Genomic DNA, 18,807 nt, shown 5'->3' on the forward strand with positions numbered 1-18,807 from the left:
TTTCTAAAAAATACAGCAGCAGGACTTATCACCAGCTGGCACTAGTGGGAAAACCGGCCGGTACGCCATCGAGGAGTTTGATTTAAAGCAAGCGAAAGAAGGCAAGAGAATTTTAGGGGAACTGCAAAACGGGTTTTGGCCTGGTCGGCGCATAGAACTCAGTCCATCGAAATTTCAGACCAATAATGTTTCTTGACAGCCTATGAAAACGTGGGGATTGTTGTGAATACCATAGAGATAATGTGCATACAGGCACAGGGCTGACAGGGCCCGTGCACATTCGAAGGGGGTTAAAACAAGGATGCCCTCTTGCGTCCATGCTGTTCACGCTTTACATTAGAGGAATGGAAAGAAAATTGGATGATTGTAGATTAGGCCTCGTCTTGCCGTACCGAAACAATGGAGAGTTGGCGGAGCAGCGGATCCCAGGACTGATGTACGCGGACGATATAGTGAACGTTGATGGCAGATAATGCGCGGAAGACGTGCAGAAACAAACCGACATTTGCGGTGAGGAAGCAACGTACTTAGGCCTCAACTTAGCCCACAGAAACCAGGAGTCATGGTGTTTAACGAGGAAACTCGGATTCAACAGGAAGCCATACCATTAGTAAATCATTAGTGATCAACTTTACGCACAGAAACGACGTCCACGGGGCCGGTCGATTTACAATATACTTTACATTATAAATATCTAAATAATATATATAGCTCGTCATTGAGCTCCGGAGCAACGCCGTGTTCAGTGAATGATGCCGCCAACTCGGCCAGCCGCCTTCATCCAACTCGCCTTACGATTCATGGATAATTTGCTGACTAAATCTTTCAAAAATCGCTGGGATTCGAGTTTTGTAGAAAGCGAGTATCTTACTACATTTAGTACGACCGTAGAGTTAATATCTGTTAATACGTCGCAGTATGAAGGGGTAACGCTCGCAGCGCCCCCAAGCACTTTGGTCCTTTCCTCTTGCTCACTTTTTTGGGAAACTTGCTTGGACCACTAACTCACTGTCACAGCTTCACCGCTTCACGGCTTCAGTGGTAAGCGCGCGCGCAAACAGCGCAATCGCTTGGCGTCGGCTGCCTGTCCTGGCCTGTTCAGCTCGGCTGTTTAATACGTACTCCTTTTTTTTGTGGAGCCCACGATAATTTAACCTGCATATAGTTACTCATCGTCAAGTGTAAGCTTTTCGTTGTTTAAATATTGTTGCCCAGTCCGCGTACTGTTGAAATTTAGCTCCGTTTTTCTCCACAATGGCAGCATGGGGAGATGGTAAGTCGCTGCTTTGATAAGTCGACATTTTAACGCCGCGCTTCGTGTTTTGACTGCCTGGTGTGCTTTCGCAGGAGGAGGTTTTATGCCACCGGATTCGCAAGACACGCCGCAGCGTAAATTTGTGAGTGTCGCCGGCAACTATGCGTTGTTTCCAAACGGGAGTGCAAACTGGGTGGTTTACATTGGCTCAAAGGCCTTTCTTTCATCAATAGTAATGTCACCTGAAGCGCTTAAAGAAAAAAGTGCGAGTCACTTAGCACGTAAAGCAAAATGTCAACAACAGACTTTTCGGAAGCAGTGCTCCCGCCAAAGTGCTCGGGGTCCGTATGCGCGCCAAGCCAACATTTCCTTGTTCCAGTTTCACCTCGGGAAAAGGAACGCAGGCCGAGCTCGTCAGTCGCGAAGCGTGTACCTCCCCCCTGTTTCTGTGTAGGGCCCGGACGTTTCTCGTATCCCAGAGGCTAAAGTTTAGTTGAAAGCTTTATGACAGTAAACATGGGAGCTCGTGTAGCTCAATACATGTAGAGGGCTCTGGTGAGAGGCTGGCGTGCTCTCGCAGTTTGTGCAGGTGGCGGGCGCACTCCCTGAAAGCGCTTTATCGCGCGGCCGCCTGTGTTAGATACATCACGGAGGATAACATTTTTTATCACCCGATCGGGCAGCGAAAAGCAGACGTTTTAATGCGCTCGCTCCGTTTCGCGCTTGATAAAAAGCCCCTCATTGGCACCTGCATTTTCTGGAATCATTCCAGATATCTAACGCATCTAACGTAGCTACTGCAGCAGACAATAGTGCAATCAACCGTTGTCAGGGAGTGGGTCTGCCACAGCAGTTTGCCATCCCATCGCTAGACAGCTCTGCATATACCAAGCGACACGCGCTCATTGTTTACTGTAACAAAACATTCGACTGTACGCCCACCCAATTTTTTTCCAATATCACTGGAGCGTCGACCGTTCGGTTGATCAGCACCGTATGATGGAGTGAGACGGCAAACACAAGAGTTGCTGCATGCGCACTAAGCTCTTGCTGTCGTGGCCCTTGTATGCTTGGCTTATCCAGGAGCTGAACGCAGCCCCATATTCTTTCCTTCGCTTATCGCACAGCTTTGCATACAGCAGTGACTGGAAGTGAGTGAAAGCAGCCTGGCCAGTTTGTAAAAGTCAAGACGGTCATCATCGTGAGTTGTGAAACGGACAGCGAGCATAGAGCTCCTCTAGACTGCTCAACATACACAAGCAGGTGCAAGCGAAAAACCTTTTAACTTCTGGAATCTGGGCACAAAACTGTTCATGCCAGAATTGAGCCGTCTGGGCGCAAAATATGGAGGAAGTAGCAAAATTGTGCGATATAGTGGTGTACTGACTGGCACGCCAAGGGTCCGCTGCGCAAAAGATGACGATGGTGGGAGTTCTTTACATGGCGCAAGCTCCTGTGCACTCATGCTGGCTGAATAAATCAGTTTGAGCCCAAATGCTGCTGCAGCTGGTTTTCTCTGCGCCAGTCATGACGTGGACCGAACCCGTTCCTTTTGACCGCGCTATGTCGGGCCGTCCTGCGACACTGGGCCCTGCATCCCAGCATCAGCCTGATAGTGACCACAAAGCAGCCCTACCCACCTGTGCTACGGGTGCAGTGGTGCACAACACTTATCCCTGTTTTGAACTCTCAACCTGCAGACTTGGTTCATGCGGGTTGAGGCGTGCTTTTACCTTGCACTGCATCACCAGCCAGGAGGCGGAGTATAACAGCTGTGTGAATTCCTCGCCCAGCAGCATCGCTGATGGGCTTGCCAATCTCCTCAATACCATGCATCCGGTAGCACCTTACGACCATCTCAAGGCCACAATCATCCAGCTCAAGTCAAATTCTGAGTGTAGCATGCTGCAGCAGCTTCTAACTCAAGAGCTTGCTCACATGCAGCCCTCTTAGCGGCTCCATCGCATGCAGCAGCTATTGGTTGGTCGAGGCCAGCACCTCAGCAACCCGCTGCTCTGGGAGCTCCGGAAACTCCTCCTACAGAACATCATCCTGGTACTTAGATCTGCCAATCACATGGTGCTTGACCAGCACGCAAAAGTGGTTGACTGCATTGCAGACTGCTCGGCCCCCCAGCATAGCCACTGTCACCAACAACTCCATGCTTGAGCGACTCGAGAGCAAGCCTTCAGCTGACATCCATATCGCACCCCTCTCACACTGCCGATGTCAGTCCCATTCTTGGGATTGCTCTTCCGTGTCCTGTTCAGTGATCCTGGTGCCTGGGGTGTCTGTTGGTGCCATCGTACCTTTGGTAGTGGCACTCGCAAGTGCGTTCGGCCCTGTTTGTGGGCAAGAAACTAAGAGACCGGCCACTGGCAGTGATGAGCGAGCCCAGTGAAGCAGTCAGCCGCCTCTTTTACGTCACTGACAGGGTGGCAGGCCACAGCTTCTTGGCCAATATGGGAGCCGAGCTCTGCGTCTTACCGGCCTCTTCGATTCAGACTGCTGACAGAAACAATTGTAAACCTGTTGGTGAACAGCAGTTACAAAAAAAAAAAAAAAAAAAAAAAAAAAAGGTGTTAAAAAGAAAAGAGCAATTTTCACTGAGGGGTGGAGGAGGGGCATAAGCACAGCACACATGCGTTGGAAACGATGAAATAAGCAACAGAGGGGGACAAATTGAAGACAGGTGTTATCACAGTTGATGGAAATGAGTTCCATGTACAGAAGGGGAAGCTAACCTAATCTCATTTTCACAACAGAAAAAAGTGCGGTGCTGTCGTGTAATTGTGGGGGACGCCCCTTTTGATAGCTTTCAAATTGATTCCAACTGAACTGCAACGATTGTTGTAATTTCTAGAGTTCAAATGGTCATGACAAAACTGCTTACACAGTGCACTTATCTCCCTTACGTGTTATTGTGAGCAAAGAAAACACTATCAGTTTACTGACGAGCTCTAAAAAATTGAAAATATATGTCCTGGGGTACCTACCACTCCCTTGATCTTACTGACCGACTAATGTTTACCACGACGTGCTAATGTTATCAGCAAACTAATGTACATCAGTCGGATTGTGGGGTTTAACGTGCCGAAGCTACACCTGGGCTATGAGGTGAGCCATAGGGGATACCTGGGAACCTTTAACGGGCGCTGTAATCTCGACGCACAGGCGTTTTCACTTTTGGCCTTCATCAGAGAAGCAGCCACTGCGGCTGGAATCGAACGCGTGTCCTTGGTCTCAGCAGTGCAACACCATTGCCACTAAGCCACTGCGGCGGGTTAATGTACATCAGTCACTTAAATCCCCCCGTGTTAATTTCGTAACCAAATTAGGTGGCTTAACCAGGTTGTTTGGTATTGCCACCATGTATGGCCTTTCATGCGAGTGAGCAGTAAAGTATGCCACGCAGTTTTGTCATTGGCCTTCAAAAAAGCAAGCGCAATAAATTTGATCTTTTTTTCCTTTAGGCGAATCGTCACGACAATGTGGTTCCATGCACAATCGCTCAGATCCACATGATGAATCAAGACACACTGACTGTTGGGCCACTCGAGGTGCAGTATGTAAGTGGCTCTTTTTACTTTCCTTATTGAGCGCAATTGGCTTAGCCGCATGTCCAGTTGGACACTCTTGCTGAGCATGTATGTTTTCCGTGTGTGTAAATCCTTAATCTATCCTACCATCTGCTGTGCAGTTTGCCCTAAGGCTACAGTGAACCTTCGGTGTATGAAATGTGCCCTCTGCAGAATGACAATATGCAGGCAGAAAAATTGTATACGATAGGGGTACAGGAATTCCTTGTTAACTCGAAGTCGTAAAATCTGCTGAAAATTTCGAGATAAGCGGAGTTTGGAGTTGGGCGAAATGCTGACTATTTGTGGCCAGCTCGCTGAAAAAAGAGGTAATGCTGGTAGCAAAAGCTCTACTGCGCAGGGGAGCTAATAAAGGACAAACAGTTTGGCGGAAAAACGAATTTTAATTATGGCAGAAGAGTGAGCTGCGTGATGCTCGCCTTTTTTGCATTCGCATGTGGTCCCAGGGAAGCGTTCTCGAGCTTTTCAATGCATCATATGAATTGTTGGTCACCCCACTACATTCTACTTTGTTGCGAAGCAGGTACAGCGTCTTTGTTGTTTCAGTCGTAGGCATTTCTTGAGGCTCCTCTTCGTCCTCATGTTGAGCTGCATTGTCCACAGCTCTCTCAACAATGTAGTCGTAAGACAGTATTCCTGTAACAGGAACATTGGCCGCGTACAGCATAAATGTGCTGTTCACGACCGTGTTCTGCGCATAGTGGGAGCGAAGCATTAGAATGTAGACCTTCTCAGCTGTCTGTAACAGACTCACCTTGTGTCCTCTCTCTAAACATTTCGAGATACCTGCGGTCCCCCTCAAAAACGTTTCAAGGTAATCGGGGCAAATACATAGAGCCTATGGAAGGTAAATGCACGGCGAGAAAAAGTTTTGACTTAACCAATATTTTGAGATATTCAAGTTCGAGTTAATGAGGGGCCACTGTACATTGTAAGTTGCATCTTTGGTACTTTGATGCACTGCTCTACGTCTCAGTGCAGCAAAATTTGGCAATTAATGACATGCAAATTTAATGGCTGTGTTAAGTTGGTTTACTTGTGCAGTTTACGTGTGACTCGGTTATAAACATGCATTACGTGAAGGGCAGTTGTATATACAGCAGTGGCTAACTACTGACTGGCTGTGCCCCTGGGGTGTACGACCTTGAGCGGGGAACGAAGTCCAGGAACCTTTGTCGGCTGGGAAATGTGGCTGCTGCATTGCGGTGCTTTCCTCACTGGGCAGGTATCGCTTGTGGGACTGGTGACAAGTGTGGACCAGCAGAGCACTCGGGTCAACTTCCACCTGGACGACCGGACAGGGCCGCCCATTGAGGGACTCATCTTTGCCCAAGAAGAGGCAAGCATTGCGCATGTGTCCCCCCACTAGGGCTGCTATACATACGTGTACCCAGCTCTCTAGATTGTGGAATTGCTTTGTTTGGATACTTCGTCAGCTGATTTGAAATTTTTAACCATTGGCATTTAACATGTGAGCAATTTCTAAAGAAAATCGTGAACTTGTTGTTTACTAGCGCCTCTAACGGGCGTCACCATAATTTTAAATGAAAAACACATTAGGAGCATGCCTGCACAGCATCAAATGCTGAATATCTCAATACAACACAACAAAATGGGAAGGAGTAATAACGTGACAAAAACACGTTATTTATGCAATGTGTTATTAATGTATTTCAGACCGTTTTTCGTACATGGTTAAGGCTTCTGGGGTGGGCTCAATGTGAGCAGGCAGGCCATGTGAGCAGGCTTTTAAGGGAGTATGGTACTAAATTTTCCCTTTTTATTGCTTTTATCAATGCCAGGCAAAGCCTAAACAGTGCGATAGTTCACCTTGATGGATGGTGCAAGTAAGTTGGGACGGGGGGCATTCCTGTAACAGGAGCAGCAGCGGGTGCTGCACCACCTGGTGGAGGGCAGCTACGTGCGGGCGGTGGGGCCCGTGCGCTCCATGGAGGGAAAGCGGCAGCTCAAGGCCTTCAAGGTGTTCCCCGTCAACGACCTCAACGAGCTCACCCTGCACCTGGCCGAAGTGCTGCACGCCAACATGGCCCTCCGGGCGGTCAGTGCCTCCTTCCCTCCCTTGCGCTTTCCCTTCCACTTGTGCCGTCACACAGTGTGCGCTGCTGGCTCTGCTCGGTAAAAATTTGGCCGTCATCGTTGCCTCGCGGGGGTGAACCGTTTCAGGAGAGGGACTCTCTTCCACACCTAGCTCCAAAACGTTGGGAGGTTAAAAGGATACCTGCTCTGAAAGGTTAAATGTGTGAGACCAACACTACGAAAAGGCTAAGATACTCTTATACCTTGACAGGATATTTTCTTGGCGTTTTTAAACTGGTTGATGTATGCAATCATCCAGATATTCCGATTCAATACTAGCAGGTGTGTCTGTATTAGACAAGTCCCCCTCAAACACTGGCAGAAACGCAGAATATTTTGGTTCGTCATACAGCTGAAAAGAACAAACGGCACACCAAAAGAAAAGCCCAAAAAATGTAATTTAGTTACAGTGGCTGGAGTTCATTGTCACTAATTTGTGTATGAAGACAGGTCTGGACCCTGTGAACATGGCCAGCTGCCCCAGAATAACTGGTGGCCTTTTTAAAGGAGTACTGACACCAAATTTTGATGCCTAAAAAATGATATAATTGGCTTAAGTAGTTTTGTACAGATGCCTCACAGAAATTTTTGCAGCGATCCGAGGCCGGAATCACATCTAAAATCGATTTTGATTGTCCCGGCCGCGAGCTTCCACAAATCGGCAGCACTAGCGAAATCGCTTTCGGCGTGACGAAACATCAGCCGGCGTGTCTGGCCGGTTCAGGGTGACGTCATATAGTTTTCGGAACCGGAAACGATATCCTGCGCTGCTGTTTCGTTTGGGCAGGAGACGTGGGCGTAGCAGTGTGAGCAATGCTTGTAAACTTTGCGTGTTCGACGTCTTTGCTCTTCAGTTCGTGGCCAGCGCATGGTGTTCCCTTGCACTGGTGCCGAAAGCTGCGCGGTGCCGGCATCGTGCGGTGCGCGATGTCGACGCGCATCGCGGCGACGCGGCGGTGCGCGTCGCCGAGCTTGCCCAAGTTGTGCTATGGCAAGCTCGCGGAATGCGAAGTGCTGCTCGTGGAAGGCTGTCCGAGAAAATCGACGACGACGCCAAGATGCATTATTTTCCACGCGACGACATGCAGCGCTAAACGTGGACTGAGTTCGTGCGCGGCGGCGGCCGCAAGAACTGTCGCCCAAGCCAGCGGGCTCGGCGTTCCTCGGGTCAGCTTGGGTGTTGGGAACTTTAGGCTTAGTATCGTGGCGACTATTTGATCGCTGGTATCTGTACAACTGCGAATGACCATCCCTTACACAACTTTTCACCACACTATCATCCCCTTTTTCGCGTATGGAGCTTTATTTTGGTGATAATTTCCATTTCAGCGATCGGTGACCAAGACATCTGCCATGGCCTGTTTTGATTCTAGCGTGCAGGTGGCGCCATCTTTCGGGCGCTCGCCGCACCGCGGTGCCGGCAGTGCTGGGTCGGAGCGCCGAACCTCCGCTGCTGGTCAGCGTAGGCTTACCATCGCGGCAAACGCCGCCTTTTAAATTCAGCGCTGATGACAACCCCTAGCACAATTTTTCACCACACTAACATCTACTTTCTCGCATGAACTTCTTTTTCGCGATCAGATTGATTATAAGAGTGGCGACAAGCTGTTGCTATCACGGTCTGCGCCGGTTCGAGCCGCAGTGATATTAAAAAACGGACGACGGCGAAGACATCACCGGCCTAATCGTCTGGCCAAATAAAGTTCTGTCCGTCAGGTGGCAGCGACTCATCCAAGTCTGACGATTCAGACGACATGTCAACTGTGCGGGCGAGGGCGGACCATGTGCAATTGTAGCAGACGATGCGGCGAACGTCCCTGACGTCACGGGTGAGACCGTGACGTAAGACTGGCCCGCTTGCAGGCTGGCCTTCGAACGGCCATTTTCCCGCGCGGCGACCAAATTTGAAACTGGTTGCAATAAACGTGCTATAATTAATTCTATGTTGGCGGTTGACGGCTTTCGGTTCGATTTTCGTAATTACTGGGCCAATAGGTATTCTTTACAGCATAAAAACTGAAAGCGAGAAATTTAGTGTCAGTACTCCTTTAAGAATGGCCTTGGCTATGCCCAACCAAGTGTGGAAAGCTACTTTCTTGCAGCAGCAAAACTAAGGGAAAAAAGAAGAGACAGCTACTTTCTTGCAGTAGCAAAAATAAGGGAAAAAAGAAGAGCACACTTTGGTGCTTTGAATCAGGTTTGGTTGTGTGCACACTGGGAGCGCAAAGCCACCTTTTTTCTTTGCCTGTGCTCACAGGCAAACCCGGGAGCACAGCTTCTTTGCATGCATGCTCCTACGCATGGCCACTGCCGTCTGCCTTTAACCACAGTCACTGAAGCAGCGGTGCCAGGATTGCACGAGACGTCTTTGATGTACGCTGCTGCAGTGCCAACATCATGCGGCTAGCTTAATGCTATCTAAGTGGCAGCCAAGTGCAAAGCCTCTACTTTCAAGGCGTTTTCCAGTGCATGCTGGCCCCATGGTGTCCAACAGCCTTCTTTGCCTCTTCCCCTAGGGCCCAACCTCTGCATCAGTGAAGCACGAGCCAATGGACACTGGCAGTAACACATTCCTGGGAGGTGCCGCCAGCAACCTTGGTCTCAATCAGCACCAAAAGTTGGTGAGTGCTTCTCCACTTTTTACAGCGAAGCTGTATATGGCTAGGTTCCAACCAAACCTGCGTCTGTCGACAGAGCTGCCTACAATAAGGGTTTTCTTCCCCAGAGCTACTGTAAAATGCTCCATAGCACTCAATCTAATGTAGGCATCCTGGAAAAAGTGTTACTGGAATCGGCTGCTAAGGTAGCTCTACCACTATGCGGAGCTTCATTTATTTGTCCCAATTGATTCTCGTCTGCTGGCAGTACACGGCTGTCTCTGGAGGGTGTATGGCTGCAGAAAACAGCTGTAACTTTTCTTTTATTGAAACACCCTCCTTCCCAAAAAAATTGAGAGCTACCCACTATGACTGGTAACAGTACGCCCAGTTTCATGTATTTTTAACAATTTATGTAGTTCATAGTAAAGCTGTAAATATTCTGGAATTTCCACCTGCACCAATACAGCTTTGCTGGTCTTCCATCTTCACAGTGGTGGAGCAGCTGTAAATTTTTTTTGTCCCGATTTATCTTGATGCATGCTGTTGGGGAAAGGCAAAAATGTTGCTTAGGCTGTTGAAGGCTTGCAGTGTGGTGTGATGTTCGTGCAATTTTTAGTTGAGCTAGCAGACGAAAAATTCTAGGAAGCACTTATATGGCTGTAAAGCTGCTGCAAAGTTATCTTGATATTTTAAATAAATATACAGGACGATGTTTGAGCTTGCTTGTGATGCTTGAGAATCATTCTGTTGCCGTTTTGTAGGTCTACGAGGTGATCCGGGAATGCAACACAAGCTTTGGGATCAGTTTCGACGATATTTGCTCCAGATTGAAATCTATGAACAAGGCTTCTATAAGGTACGTGTGAGCATTTGTTCCATTCAAACACATATTCAACTGCATAAAGTGAGAGGATGCCTTCATGAGAGCACAAGGGCCAGTGACAGGAAGTGCTTGATCATGAGCAAATCACAGGTGGAGGTGAAGGCTCGTGGACCTCTCAAGCTGTGCAAAATCGTGGCGTTCACATAAAAGATTAGCGGCAATTTCTTCTCTTGGAAACACTGAAAACCGCCATGACAGTGCCCGCCATATCTGCACATAAGTCTGCATCTCGGAGGGGGGGGGGGGGGAGAGAGAGAGAGAGAGAGAGAGAGAGAGAGAGAGAGAGAGAGAGAGAGAGAGAGAGAGAGAGAGAGAGAGAGAGAGAGAGAGAGAGAGAGAGAGAGAGAGAGAGAGAGAGAGAGAGAGAGAGAGAGAGAGAGAGAGAGAGAGAGAGAAAACAAAAAAAACAGGCCCTGCATTTGCCATATTCGCCGTTACCACCTGATTCTCGGCCGTGGCATAAGCAGATATGAATAATCGCAGTGACGTTATATGGTGATGCTCTACTTGCCCTTGAGAACTGCGCATCACCACCAGAAAATGGAGCTGCGGTGGCGAATGTGCGCACGGCGCACAAAATGCTTATGCTGCAGTGCGTTTGTCTCCGGTTGATTGATTGTAGGGTTTAATGTGCCGACACATTGCAGGAGGCGCGCCGTAGTGGAGGGCTCCGGATTAATTTAGACCACCTGGGGATCTTTAATGTGTGCCGAAATCTTGTACACACGGGCGTTTTTGCTCTTCGCCTCCATCAGAAAAGCGACCGCTGCAGCCGGGAATCAAACTCACGTCCTCGTGCTCAGCAGCACGGCTTAGCCACTGAGCCACCGCGGCGGGTGCGTTTGTCTCCGAACACTGATATAGACTCGGGTACGCCTGCACTTTGCCCGTGGCAGATTTGTTCAGTACAAAAGCCAAATAATGCTTTCGGAGAAATTGTGAGCATTCACGCCCACACTGAATGACTTAAAACAGTTGCGTAGCAGTGTGTGCATTAGTAGCTGGGAGACTAGCGACATCTATCGGTAAGTGGCCAAAGGAGAAGGCGCTTGCCAAGAGCTGATCAATCTGTGGCCGATACCAAAACACGGCAGCTGGCAGTCAGCTGATCTGTGCCAATGACTTCACTCGCGTCTTGCAATAGATAGGCTGTAGGCCGCTGCGCTCAACAGTATTTGACGTCAAGGGAATGCTTTTGAGCTTGGTAGGCATGCTGCTGCCTGTACAGACGCTGCTGCACAACAGTGCTACGGTGCTCACTTGCTACCTTTGAGCCACTACCAACTTGTACTCACTCGTAAGGAAGTTGGGGTTGAATTGCGGCACAAGGTTGTGACACTGATGAACGGAGCAACCACTCTCTTTGCGTAACCAACCATAATGCGGCATACCTAGGAGTTGCGGTGGCCTGTGCTGTGAACGGCTTTTGCATACGACGTGGCCGTCATAGCAACGTGGACGGGCAGGCACAGGCACGGCGTCGCACACACATGGTTGCCAGCATGCGCGCCACGCCAGTGAATACAGCCATAGCTGCACCATGCGATACTACATCACCTGCTTCCAATATCACTGCGCAGCACAAGCGCATCCTATCAAGATAGGAAAGACACGCCAAAAAGGAAAGACAAAAAGATAGCAGTAGTGCTATCTCTTGTGGCCCCATTGAGCTTGTTGCCGCCGAAGAGCCGTGCCATCGTGTCGAAGAGCCAGAGGCACATCATCTGCCAGCTGCTTACTGAGTCGCGATCGCGGGTTTTCACAATTCCCACACTCCACGTGGTGGGCATTGACTCTTTATGCTTCAGATACGAGGTGCGATAACGCAAAGAGGCAATGGCAGCCGATGCGTTTGTCATGGGCGCCAGTACACGACACCCAGCCAGCCGAGGAAGCTGAGGACGAGGCTGAAGGTCAGTGACCCCTCTCTCACCACGAGAGGAGCGCGACTGAGCACAGAAGCATATGCTACCTGAAAGCGGAAAGCACGTGCACCTTGTGGGCACAAGGGCTTCCCTGGAGATAGCATTCAGCCAGGAAGAGCTGCTACAGGCCCAGAAGGAGGACAATTTTGCAGGAGGGTGATTGCCAGTCTCAGCAGAGAGACCACACACCCGGAAATTCAAAGCTTGAGAACCAAGGAGGGGCCTGGAAGCCGCGTGTACGGCGGTGGTCTTGAGCTCTAGTGCAGCTGGTATCGCTGCAAGGGAGCTGGACAGTTGCCTGCTGGATGCCGACGGAGCTCTGTTAAAATACGTGCCAGGAAAAGACGACTCGGACGAGTGTTTTAAGGCTGTAATTGATCGCAGACTCGGACAGGCCGCACTGCAGCACTGCCATGACGCAGACGGTCTTGGTAGTGCGCTAAGGACGTGGCAAAAGCTTTGTTGGTGTGCTAACTAAAGTAGGCCAGTCATGAAAGTCCTGGCATGCCAGTATGTACGTGTGCCATGTCTGCCAAGTGCGCTGGCCGAGAGGAGGGAAACTACCAGGTCTGCTGTGGCCCATATTAAGCTTGAAGCCACTCGGTCGAGCGGCTCCGCTCAGGGCATAGTGCCGCCCTAGAGAGCCGGGAGAAGATTGCAGCAGCCGCAGCTCAAGCGAGCTGCTGCAAGCCTGCTGGTGAAAATTTGACAAGCACAGGTAGGCAAAATCGCTCTTCCTGACGCCATCTTGGAACCATGGTAATGTCAGTCCTTAGGGAGAAGGAGTGTGAAAAGGGGGAATGGTGAAAACCCGCTTTCAGGCGCTAGCAGCCACCGAGGAGGCCCTGGCACCCTCATTCAGCAGCTAGATTTGTGTTCACGGTCACATCACTGGTCATGCTGAAATCCAGCTGCCCAGTGGGGTGGTGGGGAGAGCTGCATAATGTCACCCTCAACACAAAAGTGTGGCAATGCCGTGCCAGGATTCAACAGGGCAGTGGCGGTGGAAGCAGGAGCGAAGGGGACCGAGCTCTTTTCAGCTAGCCTCGACCAACATGGTCTACTCGTTCATCTATACCCCTCGAAGAAGGGAGCGCTAGGGTAGTTTGGATAATAAACCCCTTTGAGGATTTTCATCTTGTCTCTTGCCTGCCTCTCATTTCGGCGTAGAAGCCTTGGCAGTAGCATGTGGAGGGTTGTCCGAGTGTGATCCACACCACATAGTCCACACACAGCAATCTACTGATACAGACCAACTTTTTACATTTCAGTGTCTTAGAGGAGCGTGTAGGCGCCTCTAGAATGCCAGCGGTACAGAACCTTGCTACAAATTTTTCTGCAATGCATGTGCAAAAAGCTGACTGGAATCACTAGATGGTGGAAGTGCAATTTCTAATGACTTGGACAGCATCAGCTGGTTTCCTAAGGGTGTCCCCATCTTTCTTAGATTTTTTACGTTCAGTATTGGTAGTTAATTGCATTAACTTTTTACGTCCTTCATTTCTTGCTTGCTGTATCAAGCCAGTGCATCCTCTGTGCATGTTGGTCTAGATGTGTCATTTTTTTTTACTTTTTCACTGTAGTATTAGTATTGTTGGCATTTAATTTTCACTTCCATCATTTCTTGGTTACTGTATTGCGCCAGTGCATCCTGTGCACATATTGGTAACATTGCATTTTAAAAAGTTCACACTAAGTGCAGTTACACAGTGTGCGTGCGTGGAGTTTTGAGCGTCCATAGGAAATGCTGGGCAAGTAGCCTGGGAACGTTTCATAATGACTCCTAATAAGACATAGGTTCACACCTTTTGCTGTTTATTTCACATGCACTAAATGAGTTATGTGGTCGAAAAAAATCCTCGAGTGACTTAAAATGGTTAGGGCTGTGTTTTTGCTTGCCTCTGACCTAAATTATTTTAATGCAATAGCTGTTAAGACCCATATTTTGTTCAGTAAACCAAGGGAATGCTGCAAGTGTCTTTGATCCCCCTTTTTGCCCCCCACAGAGATGTGGTGGAGTTCCTGGCCAACGAGGGACACATTTTCACCACCATGGATGACGAGCACTACAAGGCCACTGATTCGGTATAGCAGTGGCCATGTTTGAATCCAACGAAAGAGCGATGTTTTTTGGAGCCCGCCGGTTCTGTTTTGTGTACACGTAATATAATGGGGCTTCGTTGCAGCACCAGCCCAACCTAGAAAGGAGCCATTAGATTTATGCATACTCATTATCCTGCACGTTGCCCCAACATGCCAGTGCACAATAAACAGTAAATGAATGCAGAGCTTTGTGCTTTTCTGTCATTCGGGAACAGCCATTTGGCATTTCCAGTTCAACCCGTGAGGGGCCATTGTGTACACATACTTGACCGACACAATGCGGGTGACATTCGTGGCTTTATTATTTACAATGTGTATGAAATGACACATGTATCACTAGTGAGCAGTGCAATGCAAGGAAGCATGTCTAGTCTTAAACCAGTTCTGCATAGTGTGAATTTCCCCTGCGGCGCGACTCGTGGAGCAAAACTATATCGTCTCCTGTATTCATTTCTGCAACAAATTGCCAAATACCAAGCTCCGTTCACAAGCGAAGTTAGACTGTTCGAGCATTTTGAAATTTGCCTCGGCGACAAGAATAATTGGTTTTGCTGCACAAGCAGCGCCGCACGGAAAATTCACATCACGTAAAATGGGCTTTACACTGACTATTGGATTCCTGGCAGTGTTTACGAAAGTCCTTAAAAGAAATGTCGAAATAAGTCTGCAAGCAAAGCAGCCAAATGGGGCCAGTGCCCTTCACTGCGGTGAGCCACAGGGCGATGTGTCGTCCATGGCCGCCTCTTCGTCCACAAGGCAGGTGGTCCCCGAGGTCTCGAGGCGTTCACGCAGCCTGGCAATGCTGTCGCCCTGCTGAGTGTCCGCCCGCATGGCCAGAGTCATCATGTGCTGTTCCTCCGACTGGCTGAAGATGTAGCCGTTGCTCTTGTCGCACGCCTTCAGCACGCTCCACATGGACTCCTTGTCCTGGGCCATTGGATGGCATTCTGTTGTAGCCCTTCCACGTTTCAAACAAAATTGGTCCTCACGAATGCAGGCACTACTGGCATGTCTTAGGTGCTATGCTCGACAAGCCGCTGCACTGTTATAAAGCATTCAAATAGTAAAAATTACTTGTACCACACATTGGATACCAACCACCATGAGAACTTCCAGTACAGATGCAATGACGATACGTGCATGTAAAATCCAGCTTCTCGAGAAGTGTCTCCCATAATACGGGGACAACTTTTTTTTCGCAATGCAGCAGGCCTGGCAGTGCTGGTGCCACTCGGTTTTGCTCAATAACTGGCATTCATTGCGAACAGCAAGGAAAAAAGAAGGTTGTCTTTTACATACTTCATTTGCAACAGGCATTACCCTTCACACCATACATAAAAACGTAGTATTGAAATGGAAACCTCTACGGCATTAGCGTTATATAGCTCGCACAGCTAACCCACTAGTGGTCACTGCCCTAGAGTGCCTAGAGGCACACAACCGCTGCTCACCTGAACATTAAGTGGCAGGAAGGAGACGAGGCTGTAGTCCTCAACCACTCCTGCCAGCGCCTCGGTGAGCTTCTTGTATTTCTTCAGCACTGGGTCCTCCTGCACATTGTCCGCACTGTAACGCAGCACAGATCTTGGCACAGAAAACCATTTGCCACTTGTAAGCAGCTAACACTGGCCTCTGGTACCTTCGAAGGTGCTCAAAGTTCAGCTGCTGTTTTCCCGTTCAAGCAGCACTGTGGTTACTTGGACTGGCTGGTGTGAGCTTGCTCTTATGTTCTTGCAGCTTTTGGGTTAATGTTGGAGTTGGGATGCAGTAGTACTTAGAAGTTGGATCCGATCAACGGTGAGAAGCTGCTTTAGGCCAATGCACATTTTGAATGCGGCAAAATAAATTGCGATGTGTTAGGCTATGCGTTCAATAGTATCTAAGATAATTATACCTCTTTACAAACAGTGGAAAGCCTACAGTTTCACTGCAAAGTTTGTAACCCCTTTCCTTTGCATATTTAAAGCTCCGCCCTCGTTCACCACGTTTATACATCACAGAGGACTATGTTTCTGTGAATGCACCACTTTTTCACACTAACAATGAAAGGTGTCCTCGCATTATGTACCCACCATAGATGGGCTGTGCCGACAACAGCACCTTTGCTCGCATTGCATGCAGCGTGCAGACGCACTTTAAACGCCTTTTTGAAACGAACCGATGCATTTCGTGATCACAGATTTTCTGCCATTTTTTTGGTTAGACGAGTGCACAAAATCGTTGCTGTGCAGTCACTGGTTGCAAAGCCAGTGAAGAGAACATGAAAGTTGTGAGAATTGCACAGACCCATGATTCTGATTTGGTAATTACTTTTTGGATCTGATCCAATCAACTTGTGTTCAATTTGTGCAATTCTGTGATTTTTATTGTGTGTTATTGAGCAAAATGTTGCAATATTATATTCGGTCATTGTTACTAAATGCATTGTTTGCCAACTGTAGTTTGATCATTGTTACTAAGTGCATTGTTTGCCAACTGTAGTTATGTGCAGAGGCACTTGTCAGGCTGCAAAGTTCCTGTAAAGTTCCTGCTCCGGTTCCTGTAAAGACTCAGGACAAAAATTTTACTTTATTCTATTTGGAAGAGATGCGAGCCGCACTTGGATGTGGTGCAGTATGTGCGTGCAATGCTGCCAGACTACCTAGGCTTTTGCTACTAGGAGGCATTCCTACAGTAATACTATAGCCTCTGGCATACCATGGAAGTGCTGTGTTTAGAAACGCAGCACCTGAATGCTACCTTCCCACAGAACTTTGACATAAATAACACAGAATAAAATTCTACCCACATGTTGCAGCACAGCGTTAACAAAAAAGGGTACTGTAGAAACTTGTGAGGGGGAGTTATCAGTAGTGCATCCTTCCCCAGGGGCTCATCTACACACATGCACCACTACGCGTGTTGGCCTTGGGGGGGCCCCCCAGCCTTTTACCAAATAATCTAATGGATACTGATCTTGTATTGTGGAATGCTATGGGACACGATTGTATAGTCGTCGTTCAGCAGCAACCTTCACCACGAGGGGCCAACTTACCGAGAGGACATCAACCAGAAAAGAGAGGTCCATGACGTCGGTGTAGTAGTGCAGGCCCATGTGAAGCTGTCCATACTTCTCCGCCAGGTCAACCTTGGAGAGCACGTTGATGTGTGGCAGCTCCACTGCAGGAAGCACCACTGGTCACGCCCTTTTCTGTCATGCCACACGTCACGGAAATGATTCTATGATTCTCACGGTGCATCATGGTGGCCAGCGAGGTCAGCAGGACCGAGATGAATTTCCCGGGGTCGCTACAATAGTGCGAGTCGACCAGATGAGTGGCCGACAGGTGGTAGCCCGCGGCTTGCAGTTTGGACACCACGTTGCGCACGCTCTCGTGGTGAGTGTACAGTTCGACCTGCAGTTACCAGATCACGTTTGAGATGACGCTCACATTGCGAATTGCAGATACATACCTGCCCAGGACAGTCAATAAAGAGGTAGCAGTGGCGAAACTTATCCAGCCGATTGCACAGCCATTCTATGTTGGCTTCCAGATATTCTATGCAGTACACAAGGCCGCCGTTGGGGCCAAGCTTGAGCGAGTCCATCGCTTCTTGTAGTCCAATAAGCTGGCTGATGTCCACGGCCGCCTCGTAGGGTAGAAGATCGTTTGCTGGATCTAGGTTCACCACAGCGACTTGACGACCGAGAGAGGTGCACAGCTCTTGCATTGCTTTGCAGTAGGTACTTTTCCCCGACCCTGGTGGCCCAATAACCACCTGGCCGAACGTCCGCTTATGCTTTTTAGAAGCTTCCATGTCGATTGGGTCAGCAAGTTATCACTTTGCGACGTTGCGACAGATGATCATGACAAATTAAACCAGTAGTATCAAAGCACGCGATAGAACTGTGGACGACTGCAGCAAATTTATGCTAATCGCAAAATCATATGGTATCTTAGGTAACTTACGGCAACTGTTTCACCACAGAAAAGTGAAGAATGCACTGGTTTCACACGCACAACAAATTTCGAAGCGATTATCGGCTCCCCTGGATAAATATAATGGCTAGGATAGCTAGGATAAAATGGCCTGGATAACCAAAATCTCTACAGCAAGCCCCAACGCCCAACAGAACTATTTTTCCAACGTAAAAGTATAAACAAGTCTTCCACTAGACAAGTTTCGCTCGATTTGTGGAGGCTTCCATATTGCATGTGCGCGAAAACACGACAATGATGATGCTGCCCTTACAAAAAGCCGACGTTCTATCTGATAACCTAACATCGTATATTATAAACTATATTAAAATAATCCAAGCAAAATATGAAAGTATTGCTGTTTTTTTTGCTAATAGTGGTGCAAC

The 18,807-nt window shown here is 48.6% G+C and overlaps 2 protein-coding genes across 2 annotated transcripts; one reads left to right on the forward strand and one right to left on the reverse strand.

The window, feature by feature from the left end:
- Positions 1-998: 998 nt before the first annotated feature.
- Positions 999-14,647, forward strand: Rpa2 (Replication protein A2). The gene is made up of 8 exons (XM_077700386.1): positions 999-1,273; positions 1,348-1,397; positions 4,729-4,824; positions 6,080-6,193; positions 6,734-6,913; positions 9,468-9,572; positions 10,313-10,407; positions 14,366-14,647. Exons 1-8 carry the CDS (start codon positions 1,255-1,257, stop codon positions 14,448-14,450), a joined length of 744 nt encoding a protein of 247 aa, XP_077556512.1. The 5' UTR covers positions 999-1,254; the 3' UTR covers positions 14,451-14,647.
- An 8-nt stretch (positions 14,648-14,655) lies between these two features.
- On the reverse strand, positions 14,656-18,680 carry LOC144170529 (GPN-loop GTPase 2). Its single transcript, XM_077700385.1, has 5 exons — positions 17,916-18,680; positions 17,695-17,857; positions 17,497-17,621; positions 15,914-16,012; positions 14,656-15,389 (listed from the first exon to the last, which is right to left on the reverse strand). The coding sequence occupies exons 1-5, from the start codon at positions 18,258-18,260 to the stop codon at positions 15,162-15,164; spliced, it is 960 nt and encodes a 319-aa protein (XP_077556511.1). The 5' UTR covers positions 18,261-18,680; the 3' UTR covers positions 14,656-15,161.
- Positions 18,681-18,807: the final 127 nt, after the last annotated feature.

Source organism: Haemaphysalis longicornis, unplaced genomic scaffold (assembly GCF_048455015.1).
Source record: "Haemaphysalis longicornis isolate Haplotype H1 unplaced genomic scaffold, Haemaphysalis longicornis Haplotype H1 scaffold_2, whole genome shotgun sequence".
Classification (NCBI taxonomy): Eukaryota; Metazoa; Arthropoda; class Arachnida; order Ixodida; family Ixodidae; genus Haemaphysalis; species Haemaphysalis longicornis.